The 14,117-nt window shown below is 31.8% G+C and overlaps 2 protein-coding genes across 2 annotated transcripts in view; both read right to left on the bottom strand.

Annotated features, from left to right (window-relative positions):
• Positions 1–1,245: 1,245 nt before the first annotated feature.
• On the bottom strand, positions 1,246–3,509 carry LOC131050933 (gibberellin-regulated protein 5-like). Its single transcript, XM_057985253.2, has 5 exons — positions 3,385–3,509; positions 3,213–3,287; positions 2,957–3,010; positions 1,807–1,840; positions 1,246–1,674 (listed from the first exon to the last, which is right to left on the bottom strand). Exons 2-5 carry the CDS (start codon positions 3,279–3,281, stop codon positions 1,493–1,495), a joined length of 339 nt encoding a protein of 112 aa, XP_057841236.2. The 5' UTR covers positions 3,282–3,287; positions 3,385–3,509; the 3' UTR covers positions 1,246–1,492.
• A 4,981-nt stretch (positions 3,510–8,490) lies between these two features.
• LOC131873943 (uncharacterized) overlaps positions 8,491–14,117 on the bottom strand; it is a 52,754-nt gene continuing 47,127 nt past the window's right edge. Inside the window, exon 4 of the mRNA XM_059217125.1 lies at positions 8,491–8,537. Coding sequence (XP_059073108.1) covers positions 8,491–8,537 — 47 coding nt within the window. The remainder of the gene's footprint in view (positions 8,538–14,117) is intronic.

Here is a 14,117-nt window from a genome sequence, read left to right as displayed (position 1 = left end):
AGGTTTCTTATGAATTTAAAAATATGTATGACCTATTTTGAGGTAGGATCACTCTAGCTAGGCTTAAGTTTGGCTACCCAAAGATAATAAACATGTGTTGGGAATAGGTTTTGTGACTGGAGAGGTGCAAATGGCCCTTTTTTTTAAATGAGATGAAATTCCCAAGGATTGCTTGTCTTGGTGTATTGATTATATTTTATAATTGTACTAATTGTCAATTTTCATAGATTCTTTTATAAATGGCTTGTAAATAAAAAATTTATGTGGAAACTCTTGCAAAAAGAAAGATTAAAGGGGAAGTTCTATTAGTTAGCTCCATAATAGGTGTTCAAATATAAAATCCACATAAACATAGTAAATGACAACATAGACAATCCAACTATTCTAAGATAACATGGAAATGTATAGTTGAGATTGTGTACAAATTAAAGCCCTAATGTGAATGCAAAGTGGAAAATGAGAGGACAAGAGAAAAGTGGGAGATGAACAAAAAAATGTTATCGAATGTCAACAAGCAAAGAAATAAGGGTATAGATGGGAAGAGGAATGAGATGAGAGGGAACATGTAGAAAAATAAGTAGGAATTGGATGGATTGAGAAGAAAATTAGGAAGGTAGAATGATTGATGTAATGGAAAGAAGGAAGAGAAGAATAGGCTCTCCATAGAGCAATGCCATGGCTTCATAAAGAATGCAAAGATGGACTCCAAATCTCTTGGATAATACATTATCAATGTGCCAAGGTTTCAAAGATCCAAATTTTATAGTTTTCTCCAAGATAGCTACAAAATCACAATAATAGAATGCAAAAGGATGAAAATAGTGTGTAGCGTGGACGTCCAAATAAGAGAGATAAGGCCTTATTTATAATTTTTCAAGAGGAATTAGAAGGTAGAACACTTGAAATGTAGTTAGTTAACTTAATACAACCAAAACCTTAAATTTTAGAACTTATAGAAAGTTGAATCACTCATATAAGCTAGATGACAGGATAACCCATATCTATAGGGAACGTAAATTTATACAAGAAAAGAAGAAACAATATTAAAAACTAATGATATTTATTTTTTATGATTTACAAAATATTAAAAGAACAAAAAAAAAAAAAAATGAAATATGAAAAAAAATGAATATTGAAAACATATAAATAAAATAATATTATATATACAAATAAATAAAATATTAAAATAATACCATAAGAAGATTTATTTGAATTACTATACACAAAGATTCATGTGGAGTTTGCAATGTTTTCCCTTCTAATAGAAATATTTGCCCATCCACATTTCTCTATTCTATGGAATCCTTTCCATAAAAAGATAAATAGAAAGAAATTCTCTTACAAACATTAAACTCATAAATATTGGATATGGCTTAGCTTTGTTTCTCAACAAACTCTCACACAGAAGCACTAATGCTCCATTAAGCGAGGCTTTCAAAACATTAGGTGCAAGCAGATGGAAATGAAAGGAAAGAAAAGAGCTGGTGCAACTTCAGGGGCACTTGGGACCTCCTTCCTTAGTCTTCCAGTTGTTGTAGCATGAGCAAACCTCTTTATTCCCATAAGTCCCAGGTGGAACACACAGACACTTTGCACAGCATTTCTGGCAGAAAAACATACATGGCTTTCTGTGAGAGGTTGCAGAACACCTTTCAGCACACTTTAGATGACACTCTGCAAAATTCAGTTTGATAAAAACTCTTGTAAGACAATGACTGGAAGAAATGATGCCCATATCAATTAAATATAATGAAAATCAGTGCTATCTGATAAGATCTCAACAAGGGCTATGTTTAAAAAACCAACCTGATGGCTTAAGTTTGCCATGCCCATGTTTGTTCTGAATAGAAAGGAAAAAAACAGTTAAGATAAAGAATTAGAAAAACAGAAATGTTCAAAAACATCATAGCTCACTTGTGTTTATCACTTGGATAACTTTAAAATATGAAACAAAATCATTTGATAATAATAAATAGCGGATTGGGTTCTTTTATAATGTGTTGGTTAAGTGGTTGTAATGTTATTGTGACTATCAGGTTCGAATCTCTGTTGGGTCATTGTGATCACAGACTTGTGCCTTCCCTTATCTAATGTGCTAGTGGGTTTGACCCTCAGTTTTATTAAATGGAGATGAGGTCCCTCATTTGTGACTTATCTGATTTCTCGGATCAAAATCGTTTCATATGATATGAAAGACATATCATTCCACCATCACCAATCATATTAAAAAATTTACCAACACTTTAAAAAAATAATAATAAACAACAATAGATCGTTATAATTATGCTTATGTAAGGTGTGTGGTGTTGTGATTAATGGAGGCATCTGTAAGAAAGAGACATCAATCATACAGATTTGCAATTTTTGAAATTGAAAGGTATCAGTCTCTAAGGGCAGCCCAACGTCTTTTAACAATTCCAGAAGTTTGTAAGTTTATGTGACTGTTACATAAATAAAGCAAGTGCAAATCTTCTTTGTATAAAAAAAGAAGCCTATAACTCCAGCCATACAATGAACTTGGCCCCCTGTTATAAACCTTTAAAAGCTAAGTTCAACTCCAAATTCAGTTTTATAAATCAAACAAATGTGGTACAGGTGACAACAATAAAGCAGGACTGTGACCTTAAACAGGTTTTAATGGAAAAATAAAACAATGGGACCTTCAATTGTGTTGTAGTATAGCTGAAAGGTGAAATTTTCTAAAAATTTCACATTATTATAAATCTAATGAAAGAAAAGTAATAAATTTTACATGCAATTGTGGTAAAGTTATGTTGAAGATTTGAATTAGATTAAAATTAAATTAATTCTTTGATTCATAATTTAAAAGATATCAACATAAACTCATATTTTAGTATAAAATCTACCAGATTGCAACCCTGAAATCGCTGTGATTATCTCAGAAAATCTGGATTAAAGGAGCAAAGAATCATGGGGAAAGGAAGAGCAAGATTACCATTCTCAGCAGCCCAATCGAAGGAGAATCATCATTGCTGAATTGCAGATCCGCCTTCAAAAATTTCAGACATTATATAGTTATTCAAATCCAAAAACCAAATTCAATCAATAACATCATACCAATAACTATTTTCAAGAAAGCCTGTGTTTCTATAGCCTGATGGATAGCCAAATTACATTATGACATTGTATTTAATCAATTATGGGCTGAAGAAAAAAACATTGTATTTGATGGATTCTGAGAGGCAATGTACCTCAATAGTCGATACAAAGAAGGCAATCAGTAAAATTAGGAGGAGAGCATATGATGTAAATCTTGCCATTGTGGCCTGCAACAACAACGAGAAGAAAATGAAGGAACTGTTGAATTATTAAGCAAGGGACAATATTTATTTATTTATAGAAGAAGAGGGAGTACAAACAAACAAGATTTGGAACTAATGCCGGCCATTATGTGAGCTAAGTTTCTGAAATTAGAGGCATTGGGTTGAGATAACCATAGCCGAGATTGACTGGCAGTAAATCCCTCAATCGGCTCTTTACTTCTACAGATTAATTGAACCATGGATACCTTGGTTATCCGAATGAAAATTTTGTTTCTTATTAATTATACCTTCTAATCACATCATTGTGGTAAAAGTGTGTCATCAGTCATGCATTTGGTTTGTGGTGGCTTGATACATTCTCAAGGGATTAGTCTCGCCCCAGCTCACCCTTTCTTGATTTCCAATTTGACAATATACAAGCCTAAGGTAAGGCAGGTTGGGCGCTGGGTTGGGTCGCAGGTTACCCGTATGATTATCAAAAAAAGAAAGTGTCATTAATTTAATTCGTTTTGATTCTTTGTCATTAATTTAATAGTGTAATGTTTAAATTGTGCCTATTCAAATAAAAGTTGACATTCAATTTGAATTTGAATTGGATTTGAATTCTATTACCTAGAAGATCTAGATGTGGTCCTTAGTTCTTCTATTCCCAATTCTTGGTGAAAATCATGAAGGCAATCTTGAACCTAGTTAAATTTCACACATGTGACCTTGATCACCTTCTCTAAAATTCAAAATGAATTGGTGCCAAGTCAAGTTGATCCAAACTAGCAACTGCCCATAAACTCAAGCATGAACTGTTTAAAATTAAATGCTATGGTGTTTTGTGAAAGAAAAAAATCCTTTGTTCAATATTTAATTATCATTGTAATTCTTTTATACTAAGATTAAACATCCAAATCCATCTGGCGTATCAATGTTTGCATTCATAAGAACATACACATGGGTATTTGCACTTTGTTTGGCGTATCTTCAATCCCATTCCCACCATTGAATCAATCTAATAGGTGGCTACAATTGAGATGAGTCATAGATTCTCCCATTCAATAGCAAGTCCTACCAATGCTTTTAATCACCACTCAATCTAGATAAATAGAAGCAAAAATATTTTTTTAATTTATGGGCTGCTCCATAACAATTTTGCCATTGTTTTGCACTTGTTGCAATAGGGTGGGGTTGATTCAAGGCTGCAAGTTATAGTTTCAAGGTTGCAATATTCTAAAATAGGGCCACACATGTAGTTTGGGCCCTAATAAAGTACATGTTGATTTCCAAACCACCAAAGCTCTGTTATTATAGATTTTATAGGAGAGAGTTGGTACACAATACATACATTTTAATAGAATATTCATTGAACACAAAGAGCTAAGCATAGTCATATGATTATGTCATTTATTTTAATGTGTGTTTTCGTTTTGTCTGGACTCATCTCATGTATCTAAATTAATTATTGAATCGACTACATTATTTAATTTATTATCAAAAGATACTGTATGTAAGGGTGTCTTATTCTTCTACATGAAATAGTAAGCTTGTAACTTACACGTCTAGCATTTGGGGTTAGATCTTTTCATTTTTCTATATCCCAAATTTGTATGCTTAATATCTATTAGATTTTGTTAGTTCTTTTGCCAATAGTTCTTCCTTGTTTACTCCTTTTCCATCTTCCTTCGTAGTGGATAAGCATGAATTTCCAATTATGATTCATTATAATAATGTGTAATTCATTATGATAAATTCATAGGCAATAATTGCATAGATACATGTTGGAAACTCTTTTGATGCATTACCTTTAACCCCTTGTTAGGTGCATGAATTTTATGGTGTATATATGTTTCAAATCCCCAACTAGGATAAGCTTGATAATGTTTAAACATAAAATTTCTTTGATACATTTATCTCACTTGCATGTATATTAAAATAAAAAAACTAATTCATTTTTGTGCATTTAGTTCCTTGCAATATTATAATATGAGTCTACATGTTTATGTTTCTTTATATTTATGTACTACCTTTATATATATGGATTCATGGTATCCTTATGATTTAAATAGTGAGAAGCATAGTGATATTGAGGAGTGTAGCCCACCAAATGATTTTACTACATGATTTATGGTAACAACACTTCTTTATTGGCCTATGAGACAATTTATCTCTTACTCCAATCCTCTATTCATTTGATACATCAAAGGATGGTACGTTGTTTGATTATTAGCATTCCTCTTTACCTATTGATCGTGATTGTTTGTCTCTATAATGACACATTACCTCTTCATGATGATTTTTTTTTCTATCATGATGATATAATAGTAAAAGATATCCATGATACAATTAGAGCTTCACTTTTATTGACTATGATTCAAATTATATTAATGTTACAACTATTTATGTTGGTGTTTCCTCATCTTTTAATGTTTTATCTAATGAGGATCTTCATGATGTTTATTTTCTTGATGATTGTGCAAGTTACCTTCTTCATCACATTGTTCAATGCATGCAATGTTTATTATTCATCAGTAGTTTGTTAACATAGACCAACTACCACTACACCACAAGCTTGAATTGTTAGTGAGAACATTGTTAGAGAGGTAAGGGTATCAAAGAGGGTTGAGGGTCCCACACAATAACAATTTATCCCCCTTGAGCTGAGAGGTCTGTACTAGACACAGTCAACCATGAAGCAAGTTGTTGTTGGTGGGAGTTGAACCCTCCCTAGTAGAGTCACCAGTTTGTTAACATAGGCCAGCTGCCACTACAAAAAAAGTTTCAACTGTTAGTGAGAGCACCATCAAAGAGGTTAGGATGTCGAAGAGGGTTGAGGGACCCAAACAACAACAATTTAGCTCCCCTCGAGTTGAGAGGTCTATACTAGACATAGTCAACTACAAGGCGAGTAAGTTGTTGCTGGTGAGAGTTCAACCCTCCCCAGTAGAGAGACCAATTTGTTAACACAAACTAGTTGCCACTACACCAAGAGTTTAAACTATTAGTGAGAGCATAACCAGAGAGGTTAGGGTTGTCGAAGAGGGTTGAGGGTTCCATGCAACAACAATTATATTTGTTACTTCTTCTATGACTTTCCACCTTCATGTTGTATGTTTATTTATTTTTACACTAGTATGGTTCTATTTTATTAGTTATCATCTGGTTGACTCAAATAAACTTCTAGTGGTGCATGCTAACACGTATGAATATAAGCATTTACTTTTGGGTTTGTCACTTTTTCTTTTATTTTCTATATATTATTTTGTTTTCTCTCAATAAATTTGGGATGACACAAAGTTATGAAGTGCTTGGAAAATAATCTTGTCATATATAGACCAAAATCATAGCCATTTTACTTGTTTTTATGATATTATATTTTTTATGAAATCATCTTGGTGTAGTCGCCCTTTCTTACTTAATGCTTATAGTTTCTTTTGGCACTATTTGACCTTTTCTTATGTACCATTTTTATTGTGAATTTTATTCTCATTTCATGTGTGCCCTTTTTTTCTCATTTATCCTTCCTTATTTGCATACATTCCATCTTTGTTCTTTATATTATACCATATTTTATGTGTTGAAATTTATCTCTTTCACCTATCACTTTCATCTATGACACTTTACTTTCCTCCTTGCCTAGAGAGTATCATATTCATGATACATCTTCTTTGGAGAAACATATATTGATTTACCATGATACTTCCACATACTAATCTCTACATGGTAGTCTTGTGACCTATTTTCTTTGTCATGATGAAAACATTTTGGGATTACTATTATAGAGTTACATGGTTTTCATGCTATTTTACACTCACTACATGCTCGCATCTTATATGAAATATAGTCATATGTATTACATGTTCACATCTAACACATTGACTGATATGTTAGTTGTTCTTGGTCCTCGTACTCTAGGGATAACATTGGGGTACCACATTGCCTCCCATTACATGATCTTTCATGATCACATCTTGATACACTATCTAATGATAGTTAGATAAGTTTGTATTATATTACAATATTTTACATATTTATTGAGATTTAATGAGTATATACTTTTACATATGAATTTTCTCCCCTCCTCAAATTAATTGATGTGTATGTGCAACCAATTCAAGGGGGCAATTTGTATAATTGACGTGCATTTCTTAATTATGATTGTAATACATCTCTAGAGTTTCTACAATGCATACTCATAGTTATGATGATTAGATTTAGTGCTACATCATTCTCTTTTGGTTAAATTGGCTCACTCACAACCCTAGATCATTCTAGTTTGGTCAAGATCTAGCTCGTTCCTAGTCATACACAAATTTATTTTTATCTTAAATTGATTCACTTGAAGTCCCACACAATTCTTTATATGGTTAAAGTGACTCACTCTGTTTTTGTTAAAGTGTTTCACTTGAAGGTCTACACAACCCTTTTTTCAATTTTGTGTAGATTTGAGGTTTTATGATTTATGATGTTAATGGTGTTTTTTTTTGTTTTTTTTATTTACACCTAATATATTTAAGTACAGGCATGAAGCTATAATCACCTTGAAAGAAAACAAATAATCCACATCTTTATACTTTTATGAATGTACTTGTCATTTACTTTCATTTTGGTCACTTGTTTATGCTGACATGCATTAGTCATGTAGCTCACATGTATGTCAAAGTGGGGAGGGGGGAATGTAGAGACATAAAAAAGGCATCATTAGTTCTTTTCTCCACTTATTTTGGACTTGCTTTGACCCATTAACCCAAGTGTAATAGTATAGTGTTCAAAGCATATACACTTATAGAAGAGCCAATACTTAGCCCAAACTTAAATTCAATCTAAGTTTCATTCTCCAATTGACCCAAGTTTCATATCTAATTATTCTATTTTAAATTCAATTAAATATTGTAGGCATGACCCTAAACCTTGTTTAAGCTTACATGTGTGACCTTGATTCCCTATTATCAATTTCAAATTTAATTATGACCCCAAGATGACTTGATCTAAACTAGTTATTATTCACTAACTTAAACATTAGCTATCACAAAAACACAATATTCCTAAACCATTATCAATTATCTATCATTCAATCATCATTTGAATATATTTATACAAAGATCATCGAAAGCAATTATTAATTCAACAATAGTTTTCATAAGGATAGATACGTTGTTATTTTCACTTTACTTGGCATGTCTTCAATCTTGATCTTATTATAGAATTGGCCCAACAAGACTTATGATAATTGAGAAGGATCACTAATTCCCCACTCAATAGCAAACTCTACAATTGATTTTAAGCATCACTAAGTCTAAATGCATATAAGAAAACATATTTTTTATGTTTATAGACTTTTATTTCAAGACCACAAGTTCTAGGTTGAGGGATGTATATAGGTTTAGTGCTACAATCTTCTAGATTAAGACTACATATGTAGATCAAAACCTTAAAAAAACATATATTAGTTTTTCATCTGTCACAACTCTACTATCATAAATCTAAGAAAAAATCCATATTAGATCGCAATACACACATTTCAACAAAATAGCCATTAATGCTGAAATATATCTTTCATTCCTTATTAATCTCTATAAATCTAAACATTGATATTTTTTTTAAAATATGAAATATTAAAATAAATAAACCACCATTAATAAATTTAAATTGAAATACAATCTATTTGCCTAACTAGTAATACAAATAAAAAAAATTATATAATGAGGAGTAAGAGGATATATAGCTTATATAGTACATGCTAAAATGAAATATCTCAAATTTATTATTATCTCAATTGTTCGAATATATAGAATGCATAATAAGATATATATATATATATATATATATATAATTTATTTTGTGTTCTGTTCATCTATTTTCTTGTAACTACTAGTGCAAACGACACGGATCTTTAGTTTAATTATTTTTGTTTTTCGGGAGTCAAAAAAAACTTTACATTAGTAAGTGCTTTTGTCATATGGGATAATAATTGAATAAAATTAAATGCCCTCTTCTTGGTTTATTTATGCCAACAACGTTTTTGGATTGTATGTGAATTTGAATATTCAAATTTTGTATTTTTATAAAATTAATGAGACATTTTTATGTAATAATAACAATTTTTTTAATTGTAATGATGAAAAATGATTGTTTATATTGTTTATTTATTTTATTTTTTCATTTTTCATAGAATGTTTTAATGGAATAGTATAATAATAAGGGATTTTTTTTTTATTTGATTTGTTCATGGTTTTATTTTTATTTATTTTATTTATTCTTGTTTATATTAAATTTTATATATTCAATATTAATTTATTATTATTTCATTTTTATTTGCATTTATGTTTGTATTTTTTTCCTGAGAATAATATCTTGTTATTATGGTTCATTTTTATATTATTCATTCATAATTCACCTCATTCAATCTTAAGGTATGTATGAATAACTACAAATTTTAAATCTTCAAATTCAAATTTCAACTTTCTCACCTTTTTCTTATGAGCCAACTTGATACATAATTATGTGACATATTATTTTTTATAATTGTAGCGTAAATTGTATCCTTATACAATTTCATCCTCACCTAGCCCCCGCCTTGGTGTTCTAGCTTTCAATGCTCAGTGTCTGCTTTGATTCTACTCACACTCTCTTGAAATCTGCATTTTCAACTCAATCCTCGGCATCTATGCTATTTTGAGTCTTGATTGATGGGACCAGGATGCTCTAGCTGCCCTGGTCCTCCCAATTAGAACCCAAAATTAGACCTCTTAACGGTCACTTCATGTGGGTGAAAATTTGACCCTGCGTCGACCTACTTCAAAAATTCAAACAATTATGACACGATTAGGCATAAAAGGAAGCATACCTCCGCCCCTCCCCTCTGCCTCATTTGAAAAACCAAAAACTTGAAAGGAGGTAAATCTACAATTCAAGTGAGCTCTCAATTACAAAATCAATTCAAGTCTAAGTTAGCAAGTACTCAAGCATTCATCAAGCATTGAAGGAGAGATCAAGTTAAGTCAAGTTCAAACATTCATAATCAACATTCTATGAAGACATTCTACATGACATCCTAAACCCTTGTGTGAGGATTCAAGCAAGCTTCGTCAAGGTATCAAGTTTAATTTCAAGCATTTTCAAATCAAATCTTGTGTTTCCCTAAAAAAGAAAGCAATCTACTTCAATTCAATTCCATTTCAATTATTTCAATTTCAAGGTTAATTCCTAAACCGGGGTTTGACCTAAGGAAAACCCCCACCAACAAACCTATTTCCATTCTTTTTGTGTTCAAGAAATTGAATTAGGAGTTGCAAGAAAAGACTCCAATACAGTAGACAATGATGATCGGGCTTAGCTTTTGAAGGCATGAAAAGCAGAGGACTAGGTCGGTCCGCACCTCTTAGTCCTCAAAATTTTTGAAGATCTTCTTACAGTAGATTTTATACGTCATCTTGATTTGGAAAAAAAAGTGTCTACATCTGGCATTCGTGGGTCTAGGTCAGTCTGCACCTCCTAATCATGACAATTCCACCCAAACTTTTTGTCATAGGTTTTGATATGCTTCTCATCCTTAGATCCAAGTTTACACCTTTAGATGATATTTGGAACATACTATTGTAAACACCTAAAAAAATGATTAAATTAATATTAATTAATTATGTCTTTATTTTATGATTAATTTAATTAATCATATTAACCTACCATTACCTTTAAATTAATTAAAATATTTAATTAATATCGCCTTTCCATTTCTTCCAAATATTGATTTATTTCAATAAATCAAACACACCTTTATGGAATATTCCATTTTATCCCTAATCCTAATTAGCTAAATAAATCCATGATTAATTGGGCTAATTTAGTGATTCCTACAAACCTATCTTATAATCCTCTCATTTAGCTAATTAACCTAAATCCTAATCCATGTTAGTATTTATTCAAATTAAAAATACTACACATCTACCTAAAACCCACATGTGATCCCCTCTTGAAGGACTTGCATGCACAAGTCACTTCATATCTCCACATCACCTTTGACCAAGGAGTTCTCACACATGTGTGAGGATTCTCTACCCCATAGAGCCACCCTACACTTTCCTCTTTTAGCCTATATGTCATAAGTCCCCTTCCACTAGCCCTTACACTCTTCCACAAGTGTTTCCACTTGTCAACCTCTTGGACTTCCCAAGGTTGCTCACACATATGTGAGCACATTTACCCTTGCACCCTTCTTCTCCTTGTGACACTTGTCACAAGGCTAGACCTTCATATATGGGACCACATTCCCTTTCAATATGAGCCCTTCATCCCAATTTTTATCTTAACTATCCATTTCTAAGCCTCAAACTCTATATATTGAGCTCTTATCTCTTATCAAAGGATCCACTTTTCATCATAGCCTTATTCTGCCCTTTTGGTTGCATATCCATAATCATTACATCCATTATGTTGCCCTCTTGAGTGCATAATCCACTATCATAGCACCCTTATCATGTCAGAATCCTTATCCACACATGCTTACTTTGTTATGTGATTGTGAGATAAATCCACATTCAACTCCATCAATCTCTCCAAACCTTCATTTGTCAATCTTGGAGTGTTGTGATTGTGAAGAGGAGGAGGACAAGGAAGACTCGCGGCAATGGGAGCTTCATGAGGGAGTTTTGTTTATTTGTTCATGTCTCTTATGTTTTCAAGTTTTATATTCTTCCTTGATGATGCTTTCATATGGATTATTTTTACATCGATTTTAATAATCTTTACTAATCATTTGAAGCATTACAACTATTACTATTATTTAATGTCAAATTCTCATTGTTTGTCCTAGATCTAGAATTGTAATTCAAACCTAGTTCCAATTCAATTTTAACTCAAACAAAAGGGAACTAGATCCAATCTACATTCAACCCTTTTCCTAGAATAATTGAAGTTGGATCTAATGGTTCAATTTTTCTTTAAAAGTTGTATGTATGAAATATGTGTTTTTCTAGTTTACATAGCTAAGCTTGTGTAACACCATCTCCAACACCTTACATTTTGGTGAACTCGACATTGTGTTTGCTTAATTCTGATTTCTTATTCTTAGATCCGATTTATATGCATTTAATCAATCATATTTTCACTCATATATCATATAGGCACATAATCTACATAAAATTTAAAGGTTCAATTTACAAAAATCCTAATTTATTTTGATAAATTGACTAGTGGGTTGCATAATTTCTTATTTGTATGCTCAGATCTGATTCTTATGGCATGTTATTTTTAGATTTATAAGCATCTTGTGTTAAAATTCATAATTCACATTGCCTAATTCTTTGGTTGATCAATCATTTTACAAATAAATTGCATTGTTTAATCATACATAGAGCATACATTACCAAAAATATTGTGATTTCACATCTTTGCATTCAATATATCCTTCTTTATGCATGAGTTTTGTTACCCTTAGTCCCATGTCCAATATTTCAATGATAAGAAATTATATACCCAGGGCTTCCCAAAGTTAAATACCAAGGATATGGAGCTTGAGTTGACTAACCTATTCCATGTGAGTGTTGGTATCTCTAACCCCACACATGACATACCCAACATCATGGAGAATAATTCCCTTCAAATTTCTCATGATGAGGATGACTCACTAACTAGGGTTACTGGTGCTCAATTGGGGAATCTTGATATTGAGTTAAAAAATATTCAATAATGGATGGTCCAAAAAAACCCGAATAGCGAGGCAATCCCCTTGATTGAAGGGTTGAAGAGAATGGTTCAAAGTGATAAGATAGTTGTCAAGTGTTACATGGCATTACTCATATTGTTCATACCAATATTATGCATATTTAAAGTTGCACCGAAGTTCTTGGTTATTCTCATCCTACTAGTCAAGTTGAGAATTCCATTCCCATGCCGACATCCTTGCCTAGCGTGCCTACATATACATCTTCTATCATGACTACCTAAACACAAAATCTTAATCCTACACATGTTATACATGGGGGAAATCTTATTGATCAATACTCTTACATACCTATTTCTATGAGTCTTCCATTTGTTTCCAAACCATCTCCTATACCAACTTATCATCACGTTACACCTTCGTATTGTCAACCTCCAACTACCTACAACAACATTACTCTTCCATCGCAATCCAATATGTCTAGTTCCAATCCATCCACCAAAGCCACTATCATTAACCTAGCCCGAAGTGTTTTATCATTACAATAACAATTGACTTCTTTAACCCAATTCAAATTCATTGCTACCACATATGATGTAGTAATCCCACTATTTGATGAGATTGTATGTGCAATTTCTACTAAGAATGTGGAGATCCCTCAATTAGAGATACAATGGAAAAGGTGATCCTTTTCCTCACATGAAGACATTTCAAACCTTGTGTAGTGATTTCTCTCATGATCAAAGACTCATGGCAAAATTATTTAGCCAAACCTTTAGAGATAAAGCTGTACAATGGTATTGTTCTTTGCCTCCTTATTTCATCACTTCTTTTCAAAAATTGGATAATGCTTTCATTCAATAATTTTAAAATAGCATTGGTCCTAAACTTACTTTGACTAATCAAATTTATTATAAGCAACAAGCTAAAGAAAAAGTGACTGATTTTATTGGTAGATATAAACATTTGCATTCACAAATTTCTTATCATATGCATGATCATGATGTTCAAAGAATTTTTATTACTAATTTGCAAAAGGATATTAGAGATAAGCTTTTATTTTTTAAAATTTACATCTTTCATGCAATTGTGTACACTACGTCATATCTATTAGCTTCAAGTGAGCCTGTTTGAATCATCTTCTTCAATGGCTCTAGTTGATAAGAATGAAAGCACTCATCAATAATTTC

The sequence above is a fragment of the Cryptomeria japonica genome, chromosome 3, assembly GCF_030272615.1.
Source record: "Cryptomeria japonica chromosome 3, Sugi_1.0, whole genome shotgun sequence".
NCBI classification, from domain to species: Eukaryota; Viridiplantae; Streptophyta; class Pinopsida; order Cupressales; family Cupressaceae; genus Cryptomeria; species Cryptomeria japonica.
The sequence above is the reverse complement of the archived record's forward strand: the minus strand, read 5'-3'. Positions and strand labels throughout refer to the sequence as shown.

Bases quoted from the DNA above. Each gene is read 5' to 3' on its own strand.
- LOC131050933 (XM_057985253.2), bottom strand. From the start codon at position 3,281: ATGGCAAGATTTACATCATATGCTCTCCTCCTAATTTTACTGATTGCC. The intron at 3,011-3,212 runs GTACATTGCCTC...AAATTTTTGAAG, and splicing joins TCTTTGTATCGACTATTGAG to GCGGATCTGCAATTCAGCAA. The intron at 1,841-2,956 runs GTAATCTTGCTC...CTTTCTATTCAG, and splicing joins CGATTGGGCTGCTGAGAATG to AACAAACATGGGCATGGCAA.